This window comes from Saimiri boliviensis, chromosome 1 (assembly GCF_048565385.1).
Source record: "Saimiri boliviensis isolate mSaiBol1 chromosome 1, mSaiBol1.pri, whole genome shotgun sequence".
Classification (NCBI taxonomy): Eukaryota; Metazoa; Chordata; class Mammalia; order Primates; family Cebidae; genus Saimiri; species Saimiri boliviensis.
The window spans coordinates 170,703,824-170,729,878 of record NC_133449.1 but is presented as its reverse complement, the minus strand read 5'-3'; the positions used below and the strand labels follow the sequence as shown (position 1 = coordinate 170,729,878).

The 26,055-nt window shown below is 50.1% G+C and overlaps 1 protein-coding gene and 1 long non-coding RNA gene across 4 annotated transcripts in view; one reads left to right on the top strand and one right to left on the bottom strand.

The window, feature by feature from the left end:
- Positions 1 to 8,910, bottom strand: part of LOC104651355 (uncharacterized) — a 29,878-nt gene extending 20,968 nt beyond the window's left edge. The window contains exon 1 of the long non-coding RNA XR_744839.3: positions 8,797 to 8,910. This is a non-coding gene — a long non-coding RNA (uncharacterized LOC104651355). The remainder of the gene's footprint in view (positions 1 to 8,796) is intronic.
- A 321-nt stretch (positions 8,911 to 9,231) lies between these two features.
- Positions 9,232 to 24,770, top strand: SPRY4 (sprouty RTK signaling antagonist 4). Of its 3 annotated transcripts, none has more exons than XM_003920546.3 (2): positions 9,232 to 9,320; positions 20,062 to 24,770. In XM_003920546.3, the coding sequence occupies exon 2, from the start codon at positions 20,109 to 20,111 to the stop codon at positions 21,006 to 21,008; it is 900 nt and encodes a 299-aa protein (XP_003920595.1). In that variant the 5' UTR covers positions 9,232 to 9,320; positions 20,062 to 20,108; the 3' UTR covers positions 21,009 to 24,770. The 3 variants fall into 3 exon arrangements, with proteins under 3 accessions (XP_003920595.1, XP_074237186.1, XP_074237176.1); XM_074381085.1 differs by lacking the exon at positions 9,232 to 9,320 and adding an exon at positions 9,708 to 10,277; XM_074381075.1 differs by lacking the exon at positions 9,232 to 9,320 and having other exon boundaries at positions 14,934 to 23,781.
- The last annotated feature ends 1,285 nt before the right edge of the window (positions 24,771 to 26,055 follow it).

Here is a 26,055-nt window from a genome sequence, read left to right as displayed (position 1 = left end):
TCAAATTTTTTTTTTGTAGAGACAAGGTATCGCTATGTTGTCCAGGATAGTCTTGAGCCCCTGGGCTTAAGCGATCTTCCCACCTAGGCCTCCCGAAGTTCTGGGATTGCAGGTGTGAACCACTGTGCCTAGCCCATTCACATTTATTCACTTTCCATTTATCTGTGTCAGAGAGAATGAAGGGCAGCTTCCTTCAAGAACCTCTCTGAAACATAAAAACAGCCCCTGGGCTTTTAATGACATGAACATGGTGGGAGAGCCTCCACCTCAGAGATGGCAGATTGGCCAGGCATCCCAGCAAACCCAGCGGGCACTCGAGGTGACGAACAAGGAGTCCCTCCCCATCTGGGCCCATCAGACCCAGAGCAAAGGCAGCTGGATTGAACAATCAATCAGGAGCCTTTCCAAGGGTCCTAAATCATGACTAGAGCCATAGGCAATGACACCTAAGTGACTGCATTCCTGGCATTTTGGCAAAGTGGGGCTGAAGGAGTTGAGTTGGTTCCAGATAATTACTAACCATAGAGAAAACCCTCTGCTTTAAAATTCACACTTGAGAAAAGGATCAAAAGCACTTCCTTTGATTAACAAAATCTGCATCCTGTTCTCTGATTTGATTGACTTTACACGTGGATGGTAATGGCTCTATGCCTTGGCTTCCTATCCTTAAAGAGGATGTAAATCCTTAGGCTCTTTAAGGGCATCAATAATAACAATAATAACAGCAGCAGCAACTAACACACACTGATCATCATTCTGTGCCAAGCTCTGTGCTAAGTCCTTAATTACATATATATATATATATGTATATGTGTGTGTGTGTGTGTGTGTGTGTGTGTGTGTATAAAATCTCTTTCAAATCTTAGTGGAAATCAGCTCATATTGGTCCCCTGCCTAAAACCATCCAGTGATTTTTCATCAATCTTAAAATGCAAACTATTAACCATGGCCTTCAAGGCCCTAAGACCTGGCTCTGCCTATTTCTACTGCCTTTCTCAAACAGCCCTCTCCCTTGGCTAGTTAACCCCAACAAAATCAACCTTCCTTCTGCTCCTTACATACACCATGCTTGTTTCTTCCTCAGGCCCTTGCACTGGCTAGCCCTTGTGTGTAAAGCACTGTTCCTTCATTTGAGTCTCAGCTCAGCCAACACCTGCCTGATTCCCCTACCACCCTGACCTCATTGCTCGACCACCGCACCCCGATGCCTCCAGAGCGTGTATCACTATCTGAAATGATCTTAAGTATTTGTTTGTTTAACTACTATCCCTCTCCCCTAACTAGAATCTACATTCCATGAGAGCAAAGCCTTATCTGTCTTGTTCACTTCTGAATCATCAGTATCGGAAATGGCCCAGCAGGCATTCCATAAACATTTCTCACATAAAGGAATGGGTGGTGGGCCGGGCGCAGTGGCTCAAGCCTGTAATCCCAGCACTTTGGGAGGCCGAGGCGGGTGGGTCACAAGGTCAAGAGATCGAGACCAGCCTGGTCAACATGGTGAAACCCCGTCTCTACTAAAAATACAAAAAATTAGCTGGGCATGGTGGCGCGTGCCTATAATCCCAGCTACTCGGGAGGCTGAGGCAGGAGAATTGCCTGAACCCAGGAGGCGGAGGTTGCGGTGAGCTGAGATCGCACCATTGCACTCCAGCCTGGGTAACAAGAGCGAAACTCCGGCTGGGCGCGGTGGCTCACGCCTGTAATCCCAGCACTTTGGGAGGCTGAGGTGGGTGGATCACGAGGTCAAGAGATCGAGACCATCCTGGCCAACATGGTGAAACAGCATCTCTACTAAAAATACAAAAAATTAGCTGGGCATGGTGGCGTGTGCCTGTAATCCCAGCTACTCAGGAGGCTGAGGCAGGAGAATTGCCTGAACCCAGGAGGCGGAGGTTGCGGTGAGCCGAGATCGCGCCATTGCACTCCAGCCTGGGTAACGAGAGCGAAACTCCGCTTCAAAAAAAAAAAAGAGCGAAACTCCATCTCAAAAAAAAAAAAGGAATGGGTGGAAGACCCAATGAGATGAGAGCTCCTGGCTTTACACTATTTGATAGATAAAGGACCTGAAGCTTAGTGACACTAGGTGACTTTCCTGAAGTCACAGAGGTAGTAGATAGGTAGAGGAGATGAGTGAGATCTAACCCAGGCCTACCTGACTCCAAGACTTCGGCTCTTCTTTCCTTTTCTTTTTTTTTTTTTCTCTGTCACCCAGGCTGAGGTGCAGTAGCATGATCTTGGCTCACTGCAACCTCTGCCTCCTGGGTTCAAGCAATTCTCTGCCACAGCCTTCCAAGTAGCTGGGATTACAGGTGCCCACCACCATGCCTGGCTAATTTTTGTATTTTTAGTAGAGATGGGGTTTCACCATCTTGGCCAGACTGGTCTTGAACTCCTGACCTTGTGATCCACCTGCCTCACCCTCCCAAAGTGCTGGGATTGCAGGTGTGAGCCACTGTGCCCAGCCAACTTGTGCTTTTAATCACTACACAAACTGAGATTCATCCCATGAGTCATGTCTCATACCCTTCCAACAACTACTCCCATATTCAGGCTTTGAATAGGACCAAACCTGACAGTAGGAAGGCACTGATAAAGTACTGCAGAGTATGCATTGGTACAGCCACTTTGGATAACTGTTTGGAAACACCTACTGAAGCTGAGTCGGTCCTCAGTGTATACCTACAGACACACAAACATGTGAAGCCGTCTACAAAAATGTTCACAGAAGCAGGATTTGGAAACAATCTAAATGTCAACAGGAGAGTAATGGATAAATATACGGTAGTACTGTATATTCATACAATGGAATATTTTACAGCAATGAAACACATCAGTTGTACCTGCCCTGGAGTCTTGGCACATACTACCACTCTGGCTTGTCAGGCTTCAGACTGCTGAGAGCAGCTTTTCCTGACCTCTCAATCTCTGTCACATCCCTTTACTATTTCCCGCATGGATTTGACCAATATCTAAAATTATGTTAATATTTAGATGTTTACTTTTTTTTTTTTTTGAGACGGAGTTTTGCTCTTGTTGCCCAGGCTGGAGTGCAATGGTGGGATCGTGGTTCACCACAATCTCCGCCTCCCAGATTCAAGCGATTTTTCTGCCTCAGCCTCCTGAGTAGCTGGGATTACAGGCATGCACCGCCACGCCCGGTTAATTTTGTATTTTTAGTAGAGACAAGGTTTCTCCATGTTGGTCAGGCTGGTCTCGAACTCCCGACCTCAGGTGATCAGCCTGCCTTGGCCTCCCAAAGTGCCAGGATTACAGGCATGAGCCACCATGCGTGGCCAACACTTTTTTTTTTTTTTTTCGAGACAAGATCTCACTTTGTCACCCAGGCTGGAGTGCAGTGGCGCCATCTTGGCTCACTGTACCCTCGACCTCCTGAGATCAGGTGATTCTCTCACCTCTACCTCTTAAGTAGCTGGGATTATAGGCGCACGCCACCATGCCTGGCTAATGTTTTTGTATTTTTATTAGAGACAGGGTTTTGCCATGTTGCCCAAGCTGGTCTTGAACCCCTGGACTCAAGCAATCTGCCAACCTCAACCTCTCAGAGTGCTGGGATTACAGGTGTGAGCCACTGCATCCAGTCTAAAAATGCTTTTGTCCTGCAAAAATTGTGCTAAACATTGACGACAACTGTAGTATAATTGTTTTAACTTTTTTTTTTTTTTTTTTTTAGATGGAGTCTCACTCTGTCACCCAGGCTGGAGTACATGATCTCAGCTCACTACAACCTTTGCCTCCTGGGTTCAAGCGATTCTCCTACTAAGTAGCTGGGATTACAGGCGAGCACCACCACACCCGGCTAATTTTTGTATTTTTAGTAGAGATGGGGTCACCATGTTGGCCAGGCTGGTCTTGAACTCCTGACCTCAGGATCCACCTGCCTCGGCATCTCAAAGTGCTGGGATTACAGACATGAGCCACTGTGATAAGCCTTAACTTATTATTGAAGACAACTTTAACAATTTTTTTTTTTTTTTTTGAGACGGAGTTTCGCTCTTGTTACCTAGGCTGGAGTGCAATGGCGCGATCTCAGCTCACCGCAACCTCCGCCTCCTGGGTTCAGGCAATTCTCCTGCGTCAGCCTCCTGAGTAGCTGGGATTACAGGCACGTGCCACCATGCCCTGTTAATTTTTTGTATTTTTAGTAGAGACGGGGTTTCACCATGTTGACCAGGATGGTCTCGATCTCTTGACCTCGTGATCCACCCACCTCGGCCTCCCAAAGTGCTGGGATTACAGGCTTGAGCCACCGCGCCCGGCCAACTTTAACAATTTTTTGATTGCTTTTCTCTGAGTTCTTAATGCATCCAGATAAATGAGCTCCTCTTGAAATTCTAACATTCTTTGCATCAAAACAGCTGCATATGTTGAATAATCATCTAGTATGTACTAGCTCAATCACAGCTTACTGCAGCCTCAACCTCCCTGGCTCAAGCTATCCTTCCACCTTAGCTTCCTGAGTAACTAGGACCACAGACATGTACTACTACACCCAGCTTTTTTTTTTCTCCTGTAGAGATTGTGGGGGTGGTCTCCTTACACTGCATAGGCTGGTCTTGCACTCCTATGCTCAGGTGATCCTCCTGCCTCCCAAAGTACCGGGATTACAGGCATGAGCTATGTGCCTGGCTCACACACTGTTCTAAGTGCTCAATGTCAATACTCCATTACAGCTCCACTCAACCCTTTGTGGTAAGTACTACTATCAGTTTTCATATTGCAGAGGGGGAAACCGAGGCACATAAGGTTTGATTAACTTGTCTGAGACTATGGAGCATGTAAGGGCAGGATTTAATTCCTAGCAATCCATGGTCAGTGTCTGTCCATCTGTCTTTCAAGCTGTCCAGCTCCAAAGCTGAAATAGCTGAAACGCTGAACCAGAAAACTGAGAAGGTAGTGCCAGCACAGAGTTCTAACCTGTTGTTCTGACACATCCTCTCTTCCTCAAAGGACCAGGGTCCCCAAGGCTCTTTCCTGCTTCTTGGCCTTCTACCACTGAGCCCAGCCGCGCTGAGTCTGCATTCGGTACATCCGAGCCCTGGGGAAACTTCTCAAGGGCCCCAGGCTGTCTCCAATTTTACACATGAAAACATGTTGCACATAGGACTGGCATACAGTAAGTGCTCCAGAAGTGACTGTCAGTGAATTGGAATTCCTGCCTCTCCACAATCACACTAACTCATCTTCCAGGTCCTAGCAAGGCTAAGAGATTAATAAAAGAGCCGGACGCAGTGGCTCAAGCCTATAATCCCAGCACTTTGGGAGGCCGAGGCGGGTGGATCACGAGGTCGAGAGATGGAGACCATCCTGATCAACATGGTGAAACCCCGTCTCTACCAAAAATACAAAAAATTAGCTGGGCATGGTGGTGCGTGCCTGTAATCCCAGCTACTCAGGAGGCTGAGGCAGGAGAATTGCCTGAATCCGGGAGGCGAAGGTTGCGGTGAGCTGAGATCGCGCCATTGCACTCCAGCCTGGGTAACAAGAGCTGAAACTCCGTCTCAAAAAAAAAAAAAAAAAGAGATTAATAAAAGAACAAATCCCAGAACTGAACCCACTCTACTCCCCTGGCCACAATCTGGTAGGAGTGAGGATGTTTTCTTTGGAGTTAGGGGGGAAAAGATTGTCATTAGCACTGACAGGAATGCAAGGTTGTTGGGACGTGCCTCTAGCAGACAAGTTATACCTGGGGAAGACATCGAGTAGTTTTGGAGTAAACAGAGTCAGATAAAGTAGAAAAACAAATCCAGCACAGGCCTACCGGCCACCCAGTTCTAAAGAATGAACATGGTATCTTCACCCTGCAATGGAGCAAATGCTTTGCATTCCCCAGCCAGCTTTCATTCCGTCCCTTCATCCCCTAAACTGTGGCCCCAGGGCTGCTGGAGAGGTGTTTTTGTTTTTTTGTTTTTTTGTTTTTTTTTTTTTGAGACGGAGTTTCGCTCTTGTTACCCAGGCTGGAGTGCAATGGCGCAATGGCGCGATCTCGGCTCACCGCAACCTCCGCCTCCTGGGTTCAGGCAATTCTCCTGCCTCAGCCTCCTGAGTAGCTGGGATTACAGGCACACGCCACCATGCCCAGCTAATTTTTTGTATTTTTAGTAGAGACGGGGATTCACCATGTTGACCAGGATGGTCTCGATCTGTTGACCTCGTGATCCACCCGCCTCGGCCTCCCAAAGCGCTGGGATTACAGGCTTGAGCCACCGCGCCCGGCCTGCTGGAGAGGTTTAAAACACAAATCAGAATGTGTTGGACCTTGCTTAAAATCCTTAATAGGATGATATCTGAATTCCTCACCAGGGTCACTTCAAACTCGCTCACAAAGCTGTGGCCACAGATGCCTTCTGTCAGTGCCTCCAATATGGCAGGCTTTTCCCACACGGCCTCCACCCATGCTCCCTCTGCCTGAGACGTCTCTCCAGTCCTCCCGAAGATTGACTTCTCAGTCTTCAGGTCTCAACTCACAACTAGGAGCCGCCCTTTCAGAGACATTCCCTGATGACCAAGTCAGAATCAGCTTTTTCCACCATCTCCCGCCTCCCCTGCAGGCAACATACCCCAGAGAAAGCTCATTTCCCTTCTAGCACTTACAACCTTGCATTGCAGTCTGTCTTTTCAAAAGATTGTGAGCTTCACAAGGGCAGGAAGGGCTGTCTGTCCCTCACCACTGAATCTCTGCAGTAAGGGCAGGCCCCGCTACAGAATCTGTCAATGAATAAGTGAGTGAATGAACGAATAAATTTTTCATAACTGCTGCTCCAGACCATTCCTCAGCTGAGGTTTGAAGCACAACCAAATATGGCCTCCAGAGCCCCCTAGACACTCTGAATCACGCTGTACTTAAGCATCAGAGGCCCCCTCCCAGCTCAAGACTGGGAGCTCCTTCTCCACCCCACAGGCTGGGGTCTCCTCACCTCCTCTTTCAGGGAAGCTGAGAAAGACTATGAAATGGAATCCTGTCTGTCTCTTGGACAGTTCTCTAACAAAGAAAACAGGACAGCAACCCCTCTCCTGGCAGATCCTCCAATCCTCCTTTTCTGCCATAGATTTAAGATTTATTTATTCCCATCCTTCTAATTGTTTCAGCAAGGGCCATAGGTGAGCACCAGCTGGAAAATTACTGCTTCAACTTTCATTTTTAAAATGCTTAAATGACATGCAAGAAACAGATTTTTAGGTCTGTGATGCTGGGAAGGGTTGGTAGCACAGTAGAGCCAGGTTGCAAAGATCTAGAAAATCAGTGCTACAATTCATTAGCTCTTCCATATACCCAGTGCAGGACCCCTGGCCTCAGTTTCTACAGCTGACAAATGGAGAGGGCGATATTGAACTTCGTCACCCCTAAAGGGAAGTCTGGACGGCTGTACCCATTGTCCTGGGCAAGGGTTCTCATGGTCTTAGAGGAAGGTCTCACCCCTGAAAGGAAGGCTGAGGTTCCTTAGGGAGAGTCTGCTGTGCCCTCAGGAGCTGGGTGGGTACACGGAGAGGTGAGTCCAAATGGTGAGATGGCATTTTAGACTAGGACTCGGTGACCTTGGGTTTCGGTCTGGGCTGCCTGTCTTGAGAGTCCCAGCCCCAGCCCTAGGCCAGACCTCAGCCCTGGGCTGGGAGCCTTTCATTGGTTCCTCTGACAACAGCCAAGCACAATCCTATGGCGTAGGAAGAAAAAGACTGCCACACAATCTCCCGGAGAGGCCAAAACAGCGGCAAGACAAACCTGGCAGGGGCTAAGCCTCGGCCCAGACCCTGCTCTTATCCACGCATCAAAGCCACCCCTTGCCCCGGACTTCCCGGAGGCTACAGGCTCCCCGGTTCCAGGGAGGAGCAGAGCCAGCCGCGAGGGCTCCCCGCCTTCCTGGAGTCAAGCCATTAGGCGGGGGCTTTTCTTTTCACCAGCTTGAGCTGATCCTCACCCCCGCCCTCAACGCCACCATCATTAACAGCAAAGAAAAGATCCCCAGCCATTTCCATTTCCTCCGCGGCTCAAGAGCCCTGCTGTTATTTAATCCTGAGGCCACCCCGGCAGCATCCTCGGCGCGGCCGGCTCCACCCATCCACCTGGCCAGTTCCCGGCGGTTCCCACTTCCCCGGAGGGGAGGCTGGCGAGAGGTCGGGAGATTTGGGAAAGGCGCCTACAACAGCAAAGGGCCGTGGGCCGTCAGTGGACCAGGGCTCCTTAGGCCAGCGTCCAGTGAGGGCTGGGAAGCCGACTGGGACAGAGAGAGGACACCTAGCTGGGGCAGCAGAGGGCGGGCAGACGCCCGGGCACTGCGGACAGAACACTGGGGCGGGGGGCAGGGGGAACGCTGGGAGGCGAGGGCCAGGCTTCCTCCGACTGAGTTGCCAGAATCGCCCCGGGGGGTACTGGAGCCGGAAGAGGCCTGGGCCCAGTCACTGTCTACACCGAAGAAATGGGGGGAGGGGCGGCCAGCACTCACAAAAGATTCAACCTCAGGAAAAGGAACCAGATTCACTCACCAACCCCCACTCCACCCTTTGATATGGATGATGGACATTTTCTTAATTTTTGGTAAATGCAGCTTCGAGAGCCCTCCCCACTGGCGTCACTGGTCTAGAGAAAGAGAAGGCCCCCAGCAGGGGTCCTCCCGTCCCCCCTTTTGACTGCCTGCGGGGGGCAGAGATCCCCAGATCTAGGTGTGTTCTCCCCCACCCTGCTCTCAACCCTGGATCCGGAGGCCGCAGTGCCCCCTGCCCCCCAGGGACACTGACGGTTCCAGCCCAGGCCCGCAGTGGCGTGAAGGTGGCCTTTACCTCCTCTCGCAGGCTGGGAGGGGGTGCAGCCCGCGCAGCTGGCCCAGCTGCAGCAGTCGCCGCCGCCCTCCATTCATTAAAAAAAAAAAAAAAGCAACAACAACCTCCACTGGAACCTCCACCCCTCTTTGTAAAAGAGCGACGGCTCCTGATAGAGCTAGAGCCAGTCCCAGCAATCACGGGTTAAGATCTTTTCCCGCCCCCCATTCATAAAAAAAGGAGAGCAGCGCATGCGCGCTCGAGGTCTCTTGTGCCCACCCATTCATAGAATCGCGAAAGACGCGCGTGCGCACTGGAGCTCCCTTCCCTCCCATTCATAAAAAAGCCATTTTCCCAGGCAGTGGTTGCAACATCGCCGCGGAGGTAGCGAGCGGAGCTGACAGCGCGGAGCTGGCGCTGTGGAGCGCAGGGAGCCTTGCCGGTTCCTCCGGCCGGCGTCTGCGAGTACAGCGGCGGCTGACCTGCTCCGGCTCCGGGATTTACACAGACGTGGGGCGATGCTTGTGACCCTGCAGCTCCTCAAAGTAAGTCCGTGGCCGGTTTTGGGATCTGAAACTGCCCAGTGTGAGCCGCGACGCGACTCCCCCTTAGGCTGGGGCAAATGGTGCGCTATTTCTAGGCGCGCCTCAGTGTTCCTCCCCTCAGCCTGCGCCTCCTTGAGTCGCTGCGGTGCGCCGCAGCTCCCTGACGCCCTCGGTCCGGCCGGCACGGCGCCGGGGGTGTTCACAGCCTGGCACCGCCGTTTCCGACCCCTGGGCATTGCCAAGCCCAGCTTCCCCGCCCTCTGCGACTCGGGAAGCCCGGTGCGTGTCCCGGGAGTTTGCCTCTGGCCTGGCCTCTTTCCTCCTTCTGCCACCACCCTCCTCGAGCGCTGGAACGGGCGGCTCTGGGCTTGGTCAGGAGCCACCGTTTGGGTCGGGGGGCGCCCTCACTCTGGGCGACTCGCCCACCTCCCAGCTCGGTGCCCACGGTGCCAGCTTTGCCGTGTATCTCTCAGCCCGCCGCAGCGGCCTATGCTCGACGTAGATTTTTCCTTTCTCTTTGGAGCCGTGACGGAGTGGATTCCCTCCCCTTCTGCCTCTCCCTCGATGGTCAGCGAGGGGCTGGCTGAGGACTGGGCATTTCTGCTCCCTCTCCTTGGCGAGGCTGTTCCTCGCCGTCTGACCTTTGCTCTGCTGCCGCATTTTATGCTGTGCAACTGCCTTGCAGTTGCCTTTTTCTTGCCTGGCCTCCGCAGGGCCTGAGGCTTCTCGGCCACCCTGTACCTCCCTATCCCCGAGCACCGAGTTGTGCCAGGCCCCCGGGACCCCAGGCCGTGCTAGGGCTGTGGTGGGGGCTGAAGGTGCGTTTACAGAACGCCAGGCGTGTGGGAGCTGGAGGAAGAGGTTGCGAACCTAGGAGAGATAAGGCTCCTACTTTCCCTCCTTTCTTCTTGGTGGTACCAGGCTTGACATCACAAAGAAGAGAGAAGGATAGAGACGGTACGTTCTGAAAAATTCTGAATCCCCAAGACCCCGGGGACAGTGAGCAGGGTGAGGGCGGGTTGGCTAGCCAGGGCGGCTGGAGCTTGGCTCCATCACTGGGGCCAAGGCTGTGCCCAGTTCTCCTTCCATGCAGACGATCAAAAAGCATTTAGACAGCAGCTGCTCTTGTGCAAGAAGGTTTCTCAATTCTCCTTGATTGGGGGCAGGGGGTTGTGGGCAGAAGAGGCAACAGAGACGGAAAATGGTTGCATGGCTTGTAGGGCTAAGGGATGGACAAGAGAGGCGAAACGGGCTGGAGGGACTAGATGGTAGGCAGAGGGGCTAGCTGCTGACTGCCTCTTTCACCAGCTGCTGGAGGAGCATCCATATTGCCAGGCCTCGGTGAGGGCAGGAGGCCGCCTTCTGGTGCAGCAAGGCTCCGAGTACCCCCCAGCTTGGTTAGTGCTGGAAAGAAGAGTGTACAGTGGGGTGCCCAAACCTAGTGGCAGCCCCTTCTTTCCTGCTTCCTAATCAGTGGCATGATTCTCTCCAGTTTTGAGAGAGGCCAGAACCTCTAGAGGCCAGAGAACTTTCGGAGGGGTGGGAGCAAGCACTTGTCTGTCTCTGCAGCTGACCGAAGCACTAACGTCTCCGACAAGCCTCTCGGGATTCAAAGCTGGAAGGTACAAGGCCCAGAGCAGTTGGGGAACTGTGGGTTTATCAATCTCTTAATGAGCTCGGTCTGCCTGAGGCCCTACCCAATATTGCACTGGTGAATTTCGCAATGTTCAGAGATCTCCAGATCTTCACACAAATGGAGCATAAACGTCTCTGAAATTTTCAGCCTTTTTTTTTTTTTTTTTAAGTGCGGATGTCGGGAGGACTAGGAAAGGTAGGTCTGAGGTTAAAGATTTCTCTCTATCACTCCCTCTCTATCTCCCAGAAGGGTGGGAAAAAACTAGTGAAGACGTCCAGCGTGAAATCACATTTCCTCTTTCCTATCCCTTGGGAGGGTCCTCACGCGCCGCCAGGCTCCAGACAAATCCTAATGTGGTGAACAGCGCACACACTTACCAACCGAGCTGTGTGGCCAGTTACGGGTGTGGGGTGGGGATTTTAGTAGCAGATTTCTGAAATCTCAAAGGACAAATATTGGTCACCTACAGTGAGGAGACTTTAAAAGCATCTGTTGGTTATGGGAGTCACTCCCTTTTGGTGGAGTGTAAATGGCCTCTTGCCCTTGACGCTCCTGCCCAGCCCCACGACCTTTTCCAGATCACCCTCTGAAATGGCTTCATCTTACTATAAAGCTTTAGTTAGGGCTGGTGGGAGGAGACAGAGCACATAGCAGGGCAGAGGCTGTGGACAGGTGGAAATTTGGAGCTTATGGATGTAATTGTTATTTATTTATTTTTTTGAGACGGAGTCTTGCTCTGTCAGCCAGGCTGGAGTGCAGTGGTGCAATCTTGGCTTACTGCAACCTCCACCCACCATGGTCAAATGATTCTTCTGCCTCAGCCTCCCGAGTAGCTGGAATTACAGGTGTGCCCCACCACGCCCAGCTACTTTTTGTATTTTTAGTAGAGACTGGGTTTCACCATGCTGGCCAGGCTGATCTCGAACACCTGACCTCGTGATCTGCCCACCTTGGCCTCCCAAAGTTGCTGGGGTTACAGGCATGAGCCACCCCGCCCGGCCTCGGATGCATTTTTTTTTTTTTTTTTTTTTGAGACGGGGTTTCACCATATTGGTCAGGCTGGTCTCGAACTCCTGACCCGGTGATCCACCCGCCTCAGCCTCCCAAAGTGCTGGGATTACAGGCATGAGCCACCGCGCCCAGCTTCGGATGCCATTTTTATCTGCATCCTCCCAGAATTGGAGAAGAGATGTAGCTCTTCGGAAATCTGCCCTACTCAGTTCACACCCATGACGCCCCCGACTTTGGTAAACCTGTGCCCAGAGGTTTGGCTGACATTCAAGAATAATAAATGAAAGTGGCCTTTCAGTGCAAAATTTGAAAATCGGTGATTTAAAAATTAAGAGAGGAATAAAACCCATTAATACTTCCAGAAATGACCTTTGAGCTGTGTTGCTCTGGGATTTAATACTTTGGGACCATATGTGGGGATTTCAGTTTCCAGTGCGGAAAGTCTCGAGGTGTGACATCTTCTAACTCCCAGATCTGGGCCCCCATAGTGTTTTTCTATCCTTGGGCTATCCTGTTAATTAGGGCCTGGGTGTTAGTGCCAAGGAGGCCTAGGAAGGAGCCCTCCCTCTTTATTCAGAAAAGTCCAGTGTTTCTTGGAGAATCATAGTGTTCAATTTGGTTCTAAATCGAGAGTGTCTGTCATCTGGCCTTTACTTAGGTGGCAGTTCCCTTGTGATGACAGCCTGGCTAAGAATTCTCACCCAGGCCTCTGAATTTGGAGATAAAGTTGAAAATTTGGGGTTTTGTATGTAGACACGACCGAGTTTTTGAGGAAGGGAAAAATGGCTGGAGCAGAGAAGGTTCTATCTCATGGCCAACCTATATCTATCTCCCTGAGGGGAGAAAGCAGTGACTCATTAGAATACATTTTTGCTCTTTGAAAAGAGCCAGAGGAAGGTGATTGAACAACGTACGGAAAGCTGTATTGCTCCTTCCAGAACCAAGCCAGGGGCCAGAAGAGAGCAGATGAGTGATTAGGCAAACCTGCTAAGCATGGCCTTAGTTTCCCCATCTGTATAGTAGAGAAAATAAACTCCTCCCAAGGGGACAGGGGCCTGCAGAGCTGCTAGTTAGCAGCTAGGATGAGGGCCAGGCTCATTGTGATTCCTGGGCTACTGGGAGGAGGGCCTAGTTTTAACGGTGCCCTCTTCCTGCACAGGAGGTGTGGGGTGTTGCATGATGTAAGAGGCGGGGTATTCTTGGCTCTCAGGGGTTTGGGGCCACCCTGCAGATCCGGACAGCTGACAAGGCTGGGGAATGTATCCGGGACATGTGGCTGGGCTTAAGAGGCTCCACAGTTCAGCTGTGATCACGATTGTTCTTTCCAAGGACAGGCCCCAGTCAGTGAAGGAAGCAAGGGCACAGGGGAGGGAGCCACAGATGTGCTGGATCTAGCGGAGGAGGGAAGGGGCCCTTTGGGGCAGGTGGCCACTTGCAGAAGAGTGGTTTCCCTTGTCAGTGGTCTTTCTTTTTCTGGTTAGGGGAAGGGAAAGTCATTTCCTGCTCCAGTCCCAGGAGTAAGCTAAAATCTATTATTGTAAGTTCATTTCGTGGTGGAGGTTAAGGAGACAAATAATAAGATCTTAGTGTCTGTGGGAAGAAGCCCTGCCCTGGGGGGTCTAGGGTTCTGGTCCCACCCAGATCTTGACTTGGCCAGTAGTTCCCAAACCATGCCAGTGGTTAACAGGCTCCTTCTGACTCCTTCTTTACTGACTCTTGGCTTCTAATCCTTCTTTCTGGGAATCTGAGCAGACAATTAAGGGGGTAATACAGTGAAGCAGAAATTCGAAGCTGATTAAATAGCCCAAAGCCGAAGTCCAGCAAGATTCCCACCCTTCCTGTGCTGGGGCTTTGGAGCTCAGCTGACTGTGAAAGAGGGAAGAGAAGAAGAGGGATGGGAACCGATAACTGGTGATGGGATGCAGTGATGAAAAGCAACTGTTTTCTTTTGGGGTCTCTAACAGATTATGGCCAGAGGTGAACTTCTTCATGCTGGTGCTGAGGATAGGGAGGTGGGGGAAGGAAGAAGGATTTGTAGACAAATCCAGCTGCCCAAATGCTCCTCTATTCTCCCACTGGGGCCATTCTCAGCAGATTGTCTTTCTTCCTAGGGTGTAGGGAGGGGCAAGACCTCAGCATCCCTCCCCTTCTTTTTAAAGTCGTTTTAAAGCAATAAGTCATCATTTAGTTGTAGCTTAATTAGCTAAACTGGGATATTGTCACAAAGAACCAAGCAATAGTGGTGGGCAGGCTCTCTGGCAGCCTAGAGACCTTTCTTCTGAGTTTTTAAAGGGTTAAAACAACCTTCACTGAAAGAACCCGCTGAGACTGAATGGGGCAGTGCCCAAGCTACCCATTCATCCACAGCCTCTTGCCAGTTTGTCATTAGCTGACCTGTAGCTTGCAAAAGTACAACTGTCAGGTTTTCCCAATATTTCTCAACTCACCACCTCCCTGGGCTAAGTCTAGGGGAGCGTGAGGATGGGTCGGATTAGGCATCCTGCTCAATTGTGTGGACATTTAATGTGCCTCTTGACTCCTTTCAGCCAGCCTGTATTGAGCGGTCTGCAGCCTGATGCTCGGCCCCTCCCTACAGGTACAAATGCAGTGAGTGTCAGACTGGCTGGCTCTGGGCTCCCAGACCCGCCAAGCAGCAAATACAGGGTTGTGTGCTCTGGGGTTTTTGATATCCCGCTGATTCCGTATCCTAGAACTCTCTGTGTCCTGGCTCCTTCCCTTCCTCACAGACCTGGGCCAGGGAGTCCCATCAATGTAGGTGGGGAGGAATAGAGATTCCTTTCCACCCCAGGGTTACCTTTTGGGGACTGCTTTGTAATAAACTCCTACAAGTGAGATTCATTCAACTATAAGGAAACTAAAAATGAAACCACTTTTTTTTTTTTTTTTTTTTTTTTTTTTTTTGAGACGGAGTTTCGCTCTTGTTACCCAGGCTGGAGTGCAATGGCGCGATCTCGGCTCACCGCAACCTCCGCCTCCTGGGTTCAGGCAATTCTCCTGCCTCAGCCTCCTGAGTAGCTGGGATTACAGGCATGTGCCACCATGCTCAGCTAATTTTTTGTATTTTTAGTAGAGACGGGGTTTCACCATGTTGACCTGGATGGTCTCGATCTCTTGACCTCGTGATCCACCCGCCTCGGCCTCCCAAAGTGCTGGGATTACAGACTTGAGCCACCGCGCCCGGCGAAACCACTTTTAAAACAGGTCGATGGCAAAGAACACTGAATTGGGAGTGAAGAGAACTTGAACTCAGAGCCTTCAATGAGAGAGATGACAAACCCCCCACAGCCTTCGCTCTCCAAACTGACAATTCCCCTACGTGGGGTTCAGGCTTTTCTTCCCTGTTGGTTGCATTGCAGACCCCAGGATGTTCTGATGATGATCCGTGAGGGCTGGAGGGGTCCATGGTTGTGAAAGTGATGGCACTTTCATGGCTTTCTGTGAAGTCCCAGAGGTTATGGAGGGCTTTTGCAAGTCATTGTCAATCAGGGCTGAATGGTTAGTATTTCAGCCTCTGAAGCCTCTGCTGTCTTTGTTCAAATCCTGCTCTCATCACTTGCTAGCTCTATGACCTTTGTGCTTCCCTCTCTTCCTCTGTAAAATGGGTACTGTCTTGGAAGTATGGTGAGGATTAAATGAGAAAATAAAATCACTGAGGGCTTAGCATAGAGCCTGGTACCAAGAAATGTTTTGTAAATATTAGCCGCTTCCATAATTATTATTTTTTATTATTAGAAGGTTGAGTGGAGGTAAAAGTCCCTTCCCTCCTGCCAATTTGTAAGAGTACCACCTAAACTTGATAGAGGTGCTTCCTTGGCTAAGTGGAGTGCTGGCTTTGTTTCTCTGTCCACTGTCTTCCAAATTGGCCATCAGTCTCTTCCAAACCGCCTAAATGAGGCAAAGCCTCCTCTCTCCTATTTATATTATAAATCTCTTCCTTCCATGCAGGGGAAGCAGAGAGCACATATTAAACTGCACTTAAGATTGTCAGCGTTGCTCAGAGTAGAGGGTGGGTGTTTCTTAGTGAGTAGAGATTAATCTTCCAGATCAACTTAGAGTTGGTTTTTTTCTTTTTCTTTCTTTCTCTCTCTCTTTTTTTTTAATTTGAGACAAACTTTCACTCTTGTTGCCCAGGCTGGAGTACAGTTGTGCAATCTCAGCTCACTGCAACCTCTGCCTCCTGGGTTCAAGCGATTCTCCTGCCTCGGCTTCCCGAGTAGCTGGGATTACAGGTGCCTGCCACCATGCCCGGCTACTTTTTGTATTTTTAGTAGAGAAGAAGTTTCACCATGTTGGCCAGGCTGGTCTCTTAACTCCTGACCTCGTGATTTACCCACCTTGGCCTCCCAAAGTGCTGGGATTACAGGCGTGAGCCACCGTGCCTGGCTGGTTTTTCTTTTTCTTTCTTTTTTTCTCTCTCTTTCTCTCCCAGTTTTTCTTTTTCTTTTCTTTCTTTCTTTCTTTCTCCTTTCCTCCCTCCCTCCCTGGCTCTGTCGCCCAGGCTAGAGTGCAGTGGTGTGATTTTGGGTCACTGAAATCTCTGCCTCCTGAGTTCAAGCAACTCTCCTGCCTCAGCCCCCCAAGTAGCAGGGATTACAGGCACCTGCCACCATGCCCAGCTAATTTTTGTATTTTTAGTAGAGATGGGGTTTTATCCTGTTGGTCGGGCTGGTCTCAAACTCCTGACCTCAAGTGATCCGCCTGCCTTGACCTCCAAAATGTTGGGATTACAAGCGCCTGGATTTATTTCTTTTCTTTTCTTTCTTTCGAGACATCATTTAGCTGTGCTGAGGGCTTATTCAATAGACAGCTCAGAAAACTGTATTTCTTTGTCAGACAAATTCAGCAGAGACTCTTAGAGGGCCCTTCTGTGGAGGGTCCCTGCTGGTGTGGGGTGAGGCCAGCAGTGGAACTCTGATTTGGTTTTTGCTGAGCTGGTGGTCAAAAGGAATCCTACTGCATTAGGGTTATGATAGGAAAAACACATTTTAGAATATGCCCAGTGGAGCCATCAGATGCTGCTTCGTCCCCAGAGAGCCGAGTCATCGTGGGCCAAGCTCCCATCCCCATGTCTGGCCTCAGCTGCAGGCCCAGATGTTGACAGCTGCCTCTGGAGGGTTATGGGAGCTTGCAAATGCCAACATCCCCATTGCCTGTGGCTGTTTCCATCCTGGCTTCCTGGTGGGACTTTTCCAGGAACTGGGGAATCTGCCTTCTGATTCCAAGGCCCATTAAATGAGCATTGCCTATTTCTTTTTCTTTATCTATAGGAAATGTGGCTGTTTTTAGAGAACCTCACAAATTAAAAAAGAAAAGAGAGAGTGAATCTGCTTAAGGGAAGGGCGTATTTTACTTTCTTCCACAGCACAGCCAGACCCAATCCTGATCCTGAGAGACAAAACCCCACTATATGGGGCAATAGAAGCTTCAAACTGTTGCCTACTTTGTGTTGGCAGGACCCTGAATATTCCTGACAGGGGTTTTTGGAACAAGGGAATCATGTCGTCACCGTCCATGGGTGAGGGTTCTGGCTGGTGCCGGAGAACCTTATCCACGGCATTTTTTATTCTTAGGCCAAGTCACAGCTTTTCCTCCAGGCAAAGTCCTCAGTGCTGGACCTCGGGCTCCTAACCCTGGCCTCTTGCCCAAACGTACTTACTCTGGAAGCAAGGCCTTGGAACCCCCTATTGAGAATAAATGGGCAGGCTGAGGTAGCATTCCCTGGAGTTCCTACCCTGTCATCAGCCTGATCCTTGGAAAAACTCCTGTCCATAGATGGCTTACTTGCATTCCCTCTCTCCAGCCCTGACCACAGGATCTCCACGGGAGGCTGCTTTGGCAAGTGGCTACTCTTTGGTGGCAGAGCTGCCAGACACTTAAGGCAAACTCTGCCACGAGGAAGTCTCCCATTCCAAGGTGATACTCTGGTTTCATCTGAAGAGTACACGGGGGGCAGGCACTGCCACTATTTAGACTTACTCCAAGGCAGGAAAAACAAAGTGTGTTAAAGAAATACCAGCATCTGGCCAAGCGCGGCGGCTCAAGCCTGTAATCCCAGCACTTTGGGAGGCCGAGGCGGGTGGATCACGAGGTCAAGAGATCGAGACCATCCTGGTCAACATGGTGAAACCCCGTCTCTACTAAAAATACAAAAAAATTAGCTGGGCATGGTGGCTCATGCCTGTAATCCCAGCTACTCAGGAGGTTGAGGCAGGAGAATTGCCTGAACCCAGGAGGCGGAGGTTGCGGTGAGCCGAGATCGCGCCGTTGCACTCCAGCCTGGGTAACAAGAGCGAAACTCCGTCTCAAAAAAAAAAAAAAAAAAAAAAGAAATACTAGCATCTTTTTAAGTAGGTTGGGCCATGGGAGCAAAGCCAATAGTTGATGCCCTTTGTGAATGGGAAGTATCAGTTGACTGAGCATTGAACTTTGCAGAAAAGACTGGGTGCTTTTTGCATTTAGCAGGGTAGGTGATAAACATACTGGAGCCCCGTGGATAGCCCCCTTTTAATCCCCTTCATAAACTTTTATCTAGAGCTAGCTCTTTATTTTACACAGGTTCTAGATAAACCTAACAGCAGAGGGTGCAGAATCAGCTCTCCTCATTAGAACACCATTAGCATCCTGATGCAAATTTTAATAAATGCAAGTGTTTACTAAAACCCCACCTCATAATATATCAATCCAATGGTCTTTTTTTGGTTTTGTTTTAAAGACTTGTCTTTCTCTTCTACCCTCCCTCCCCATTCCCTGGGGTTCTTAAGGTTGGGGTAGAATCTTCCCAGAGTGTAATCTTTCCCTTGGATTCCAAATTGTGTCCCCTTGAGCAGAGGTCTTGGCCTTCTGCTGCTATTTCTTTAAATTGATCTCCAGCAGAATTCCAAATGTAAAGGTCAGTAGGCAAGGAAATGGCACTTCTAATAGAAAACAATGTGCACTTTCTAAATTTGAACCAAGCCATTTCCGCTCTTTGATTTAAGTGACTTCCTGGGGTTCCGTGTCAGGCACTGCAGTTGAATCTCTGGCTGGATTCCAACTTAAAATTGCACTCTCTCGGTGAAATTAGAAACTGATCCAGGGTTGGCTTAGCTATTCTAGTAAATAGCATTTAGGCTGAATATTCAGCTCAGCACTTGGAAATGGGTGATGTGAGTGCCCCTTTAGAGGATTTCCCATCCAAGTTGTCAGAAGCTCACATACCTAGGGATTATTAGCCACTGCAGGTTGCTGCTCTTAAGAAGTGGTAGTAATAAGTTAATATCCTGCATGTGCAGGCTTTAGATACAGTCCTTCCTTCTCTTGTGAATATCTGGAAGAAGGGCTTGTTTATCCAGCTGATAAACTCCATGGGAGCACCAGAGCTGTGTGTTGAGTTCACCACATTGTCCCCAGCACCTGGCACAATGCTTGGCATGCAGTGCTTATAAGTGTTCAGGAGAGCTAAACTTATTTCCTGGGACAGTGATAACTTGTTGTTGCATGCCAGTTAATATGCTAGGTAATAGATATGCATTGTCTCATTTAATCCTCACAAGAACCCATTTTACAGATGACAAAATCCAAACCTAAGGCATAGAGATGAAAGAACCTCATTCATAGCAATATCACTAGGCAAAAGTGAGAATCAAATTTGAGTCTGGTTCCAGATACCCTGTGTTTACGTCCACTGAGCTGTGTATCTTAAATAAGGAGCATGTTTCACAGTGACTCAGAGAACGAACTCAGGCTGCCCAGGTTTGAGGCTTGCTACTGTTAGTTTTGGATAGCTTTGTGTGACTTTGGACAAATTAATTTGAACATGTCTTTGCTGTAAATAGCAAAGGGATAATAGTAGTTACGTTTTAGGATTATCATGAAGTCAGTGATGTATATGGTGCTTAGGAGAGTACTCAGTGTTATTTCCACCACTGACTTCTTGTCGTTATTAACCATCTAAGTTTGGGGAGTCAGTGGAAAGTCCACAGAGGGGATTCAGTTGGGTGGTTCTCATGGACCTGATGGGGGGTGAGGTATTGGCAGGCCTCATACTGATGCCTGGAATCCATTCTCTCTTCCTTTTCCCCACCCCACCCCCAGGGCCCCTAGAAGCCTGTTTCTCCATACAGTCCAGGACCTCCAGCCCCATGGAGCCCCCGATCCCACAGAGCGCCCCCTTGACTCCCAGCTCAGTCATGGTCCAGCCCCTTCTTGATAGCCGGATGTCCCACACCCGGCTCCAGCACCCACTCACCATCCTACCCATTGACCAGATGAAGACTAGCCACGTGGAGAATGACTACATAGACAACCCTGGCCTGGCCCCCACCACTGGCCCAAAGCGAACCCGGGGCGGGGCCCCAGAGCTGGCGCCGACGCCCGCGCGCTGTGACCAGGACGTCACCCACCACTGGATCTCCTTCAGTGGGCGCCCCAGCTCTGTGAGCAGCAGCAGCAGCACATCCTCCGACCAGCGGCTCTTAGACCACATGGCACCACCACCCGTGGCCGACCAGGCCTCGCCAAGAGCTGTGCGCATCCAGCCCAAGGTGGTCCACTGCAAGCCGCTGGACATCAAGGGCCCGGCGGTCCCACCCGAGCTGGACAAGCACTTCTTGCTGTGCGAGGCCTGTGGGAAGTGTAAGTGCAAGGAGTGTGCGTCGCCCCGGACGTTGCCCTCCTGCTGGGTCTGCAACCAGGAGTGCCTGTGCTCAGCCCAGACCCTGGTCAACTACGGCACGTGCATGTGTCTGGTGCAGGGCATCTTCTACCACTGCACGAACGAGGACGATGAGGGCTCCTGTGCTGACCACCCCTGCTCCTGCTCCCGCTCCAACTGCTGCGCCCGCTGGTCCTTCATGGGTGCTCTCTCCGTGGTGCTGCCCTGCCTGCTCTGCTACCTGCCTGCCACCGGCTGCGTGAAGCTGGCCCAGCGCGGCTACGACCGTCTGCGCCGCCCTGGTTGCCGCTGCAAGCACACAAACAGCGTCATCTGCAAAGCAGCCAGTGGGGATGCCAAGACCAGCAGGCCCGACAAGCCTTTCTGACGGTTTGTGTCGAAGCCCCAGTGCTCCTCCTGGAAATCTGGTTCTCTTCTGACATCTGAGAAGACTGCAGCAAGCTCAGAGGTTTTAGCCTCCTGAGGCTGACCTTGCTAGTCTACCCACTCCCCACCCCCAGCTTCGGAAGATACAGAGACCACCGCCTACCCTGTCTTCCCCAAGACGATGAAGAAGCACTTTGGGGATTTTTTTCAGGGTCCTGGAACTTTGTGTCAAACAGACAATGCAGGGGGCAGGGTGTGGTTTGCGGCGGGTGGGGGGGGATTTTTCTTTTTCAGAAGACGGAACACAGATGTGGACACATATCCGGAAGCTGCAGCTGCTTGAATGCCTTCCCAGCCCCTCCTTCTTCGTCCCCTCCTCCCTCCCTCTCTCTTTCCCTCTTCCTCTTTTCCATCGTCTTTGGCTCTCACAGGAGCTGGCTGCTTGGGAGGAATTATTAACTGAGTACCAGGGTACCTTTAAAGAAGACCCTTGGAGTCTTCTATACCTTCTTCTCCTCCCCCACCTCACTGTACCCCACTCTATTCCTGATGTCTTGGGGAAGGTATAGAACACCCTAGCAGTTCCTATTGTATATACTTGGGAGCCCACTGAGAACAGAGGACGGCCAGTGAGTCCAAGCCTCGTTCTTCTGCCTCCCCGGAGCAACAGGACGGATTTAGGAGCCACTGCTCAGTGCACTTCTCCCTAACAACGCATCAACTAACTCTTGGGGTGTTCCGCTCACCACACCGTCCTTCGGTTCTCACCGAGTCACAGACTCGCCTGCCCACTACATGTCCTGGGTTCTCTCTACTCAGATCCCTTCCAGAAACTTTATATGGGTAGACGAAGCCAGGGCGGCAAAAGCGAGACCAAATATCATTTTGCCAATGAGTCTGAGGCTGTGGTCTCTGGATCCAGTCATTATGTTTTTATAGAATAATTAAACCAGATGCTAACGGTGTTTTAAAAAAATAATAATAAAACAACTTGCTTCCTTTTGGGCCACCCCCAGGAAGGGCTGATTTCAAAATCTGGGGGCGAGCAACCTCAAGGAACACAATTTCCCTCCCCACCAAGAAGAGGATTTTAACAGCAAAGAAGAGAGGCAGCACCTCCCATTGGCAGAATGGCCACTGAGCCAGGCTGGGTTTGGGTTCCTTCTCTTCTGATTCTGCTGCTCACTGTCATAGCCTTTTGTGTATAGTGATGTGTCTGTATCTTTCCTGTAAATAGAGAGATGATGAAAAAAGAGTCTATTTTAGTGTTAGGAAGCCCCAGCAGGGGAGTCGGAAGAGCTTGGAAGAGCTCAAGAGAGGGTAGGGGAAAGGTTTTTCCTGGGGCCACTGGGTTTGAGCCCTGCTTTTGTGCACAGCCACACCGCCCTCTCCCGACAGCCCTCAAAGACTGTAGCAACTCTTTCTCTCAAGGTGCTAAAGGACTCAGAAGGTGCAGCACGTCCAGTGGGTAGGTACTTGTTGCATGCAAAAGCTGTAGTGTATCTGGTCCTTCCTCCCCAGCTGTTGTGTGGGGTTTTTGCTTTGTGTGGTATTTCGTTTTTCCCTCTAATGAGAGGGCATGGCCCGAGTCAGAAGAGCTACCACCCCAGGTGAAACTGGAAGCGCATGAGGCAGAGCGTCCGTAGCATTTCCAGTTTGTTCTGTAGGAACAGAGGTACCTCCAGGAAGGAGGCCACGAGGTAGGTAGCTGTGATAGGCTTGCACCGAATGCTTCTCAAGGACTTTTTTTTCCTTCTTGAAGACTAGTAGTAACATCTTATGATTTAGAGTAAGTTAATTGTAACCTTAGGTATTTATTGATTGGAGGAAGGGAGGGTCATATTATTCGACTTTATTTATGTAGCATTTGCTAGCTTGTACAAGGCGAATGTGAAATATTGCATCTGCAGTTTCCAAGGCTGATTCATGTAGCTACCTTGCCACACGTTGTGATGGATGTATGGATGTTCTTGAACATTTCAGAGGGAGTGGTAGAAAACAAGACACATTTTCAGCCAACCACTTAAACATGAATTGAATGTATTAGAAGTGTACTGAAGGGACTGGAGATGTTTCCCTCAGATGAGGTGGCCCCAAAATCGATAGCACACATGTGCACGCCTTCTGTGAGGCCTCAGAACTTTTCCGAGGGCCCCTCCCTCAAATTCTCTCCATGGGAAACTTGACCCAGTGGCAAGTTGCACTTTGGTGATCTTGATGGTCTACACACCCGTTCTGTGGAGAGTCGATTTACATAAGCTGTGTACACACACACACACACACCCCACACTGTCTACTGACAGAGACCCTATTTCTGGCGAACGGCCTCCTGAACCCTGACTTTTTGTGTACATACTTGTAAACACGGATTTTTCTGGGTTTGGGTTTGCTTTTTCCTTTCTTCCCCTGCCCCTGTTATAGATTGTTCTTGGTTTGCTTTCAGCCTGCTTGATGGATGTCTGCAGAGCGCTCTCTGAGTTCACTTCAGTGCCCCGTGTGCTCTGTGGTCATGGGAAGGAGCGAAGGAACCATCCTTGGTTCTCCCAGCTTGGCTGTGTAGCAGTCCCTCAGTATTGTTTTTCTCAGCTACTTGGCAAGAATTTAACACACACACACACACACACACACACACACACACACAGAGAGAGAAGAATAAAGCTGGCTTGCCTGTGGACCCTCGGGCCAGTTGAGGGCCACTGAGAGACCCAGCACTCAGAAACACAACACACGTGTGTAGCTGCTTCTGGCTGAGTGTATTTCCTGTCACCAATGGCCTGTTCAGCTGGACGATGTCTCGGCTTGACCTTTATTGAAGAGTGCTGGTTGGTTCTCACCCCTGTTAAACCTGGGGTGGGTGGGGGTTCTGCCTTAACTCGAGGGGCAGCTGGGATCCAGGACCCTTCTCCTAGGGGGCTTTGGCTGCCTGTGTCTATGAAGGACAGCGCTCCAGCAAGCACCCTGGGAACTTTGCTTGGGTAGCAAAGCCCCCCAGATAAAAAGATGGGCACAGCTAAGGCTTTCCCAAGCAGGAAGGAGGTGAAGACCAATCCCTTCCTTTGGTTCACACCCCCTCACCGCTGAGATGGAAGACCTTGTAGGACATGGCTGGTTCTTTCAGCCTTGTGGAATCTGTCAATCACCATCATACCTCCAGTGAGGCCCGGCTAGATAATGATTTGTCTGAGATGGCACACGTGGAGAGTGATCTGCACCAGAACCCGGATGACTGTCACCTTGAATCGTCCTGTTCTCCTTCCCTGCTGTCCCAGGAAGTGTCTGGCGGGCGTGTGCAGCGCGGCTCTACACTGTACAATTCACTGGGGCATCCCGCGAGCCTCACCAGCCTTCTGGTTCATGCCTTTGACAAGCATTTTCATGCCCTCTCTGCTTACTGTGACAGTTGATGATGAATCTTGCGTTGCCATTTTCTGCTGTGGGTAACTGCGTGCGGTGTCTTGCCTTGCTTTCTCTTCTCACTGTCCCACAGCTTGGTTTCATGTTACAAACAGAAAAACTGTTCAAGGCTCCCACCCCGCCACATCCCGACTTCATTTCCCTCTTCACCATAGCCCACCTTCGCCCCACCACAAAGTTACCACAGAAGGTTTTCTTTGTATAGAATATTTATTTTGAAGCTCTATTTTAATAGTATTTATTTTAGAAAGTCTACTATTGTAAGAGTTCTTCTGTTTGTGAAGAAAAAAAGTTAAAAACTGAATGTACTGATTTAGAAAATATATATAAATATATATTGTTAAATATACATGAGACTGCCGTTTGTGGTGTTTTTGTGTGCCCACTTCCCTGACCTCTTCACCCAGCAAGGCCTCAGGTTTGTCTGAGAATAAGCACTGGATGGAAGGAGTTAGTAAAGAAGAGAAGATCCCTATCTTCCCAGGCTGGGGAGTCCCTTCTAGGACCATTGGAGAAAAGCTGCTGATCATTATGAAGCCGAATACTGCCAGGAGCTGCTAAAGCCTCCTTCCTAGGAGGCAAGCTGTCCCCAAAACGAGTGTGTGTACCGCTGACGGAGAGCAAAGCTAAACTGGGAAGAGGTAGGGGGGAAAGGGGTCATCTGACCTGTCCCTCTCCCTTTATGTCCTGATTGCCCCCAAAACAGGTTTTCACACACATGAACACATACATGCTCCAAGGAACCAAACAGAAAAGACCTTGGTCATTTCCTTATTTTATGGGATATTGGCGGATATTGCACAAAAGTAGTCCCTTTGACCTCGGAAGCCTTCCATCCGTTTTATGACCACCTAAAGCACCTTCTGTTTTTTTGGTTTGGTTCGTTTTGAGACAGTCTTGCTCTGTCACCCAGGCTAGAGTGCAGTGGTGCAATCTCGGCTCACTGCAATCTCATGGGTTCAAGCAATTCTCAGGTTTTAGCCTTCCAAGTAGCTAGGATTATAGGCATGCACCACCATGTCCTGCTAATTTTCTGTATTTTTAGTAGAGACAGAGTTTCACCATGTTGGCCAGGCTGGGCTCAAGCTCCTAAACTCAAGTGATCTGCCTGCCTCTGCCTCCCAAAAAGTACTGGGATTACCAGGTAGGAGCCACCACACCCAACCAGCACCTTCCTTCTGATTCCCTTGTGCAACGCGCACACCACCCCTCCACCCTGCCCCACCACCAGTGCACTCAGACTTACTAGAGACCCAGCCACCTCAATTTACATAGGTATGGAAACTTCGATGACCTTTTATGCATTTGCCAATCATGATGAAAGTTGGACTTTATTTTGAACATGTGAATACATGCCTCTTGTTTTCTAGAAATTAGTAGAGTTTTTTTTCTAATACCAACAAGTGGGAGGAGATGACCAATGAAAAGGGATCGGGGAAGAAAGGAGAGTTGGGGGAGACGGATCAGGAACTGTGGGTCACCAGTTATAGCCTCTCAGGATTCTTTGTGAAATCCAAACTTTGATTGAGTTCCCCTTGCAGACATCCAAATGCGTGCCAGGATCCCCAGGCACTGCCCAAGAAGGCACAAAGATGTTCTTCAACATGTTCTGCTCTAGAACTTTTAGAATAAAG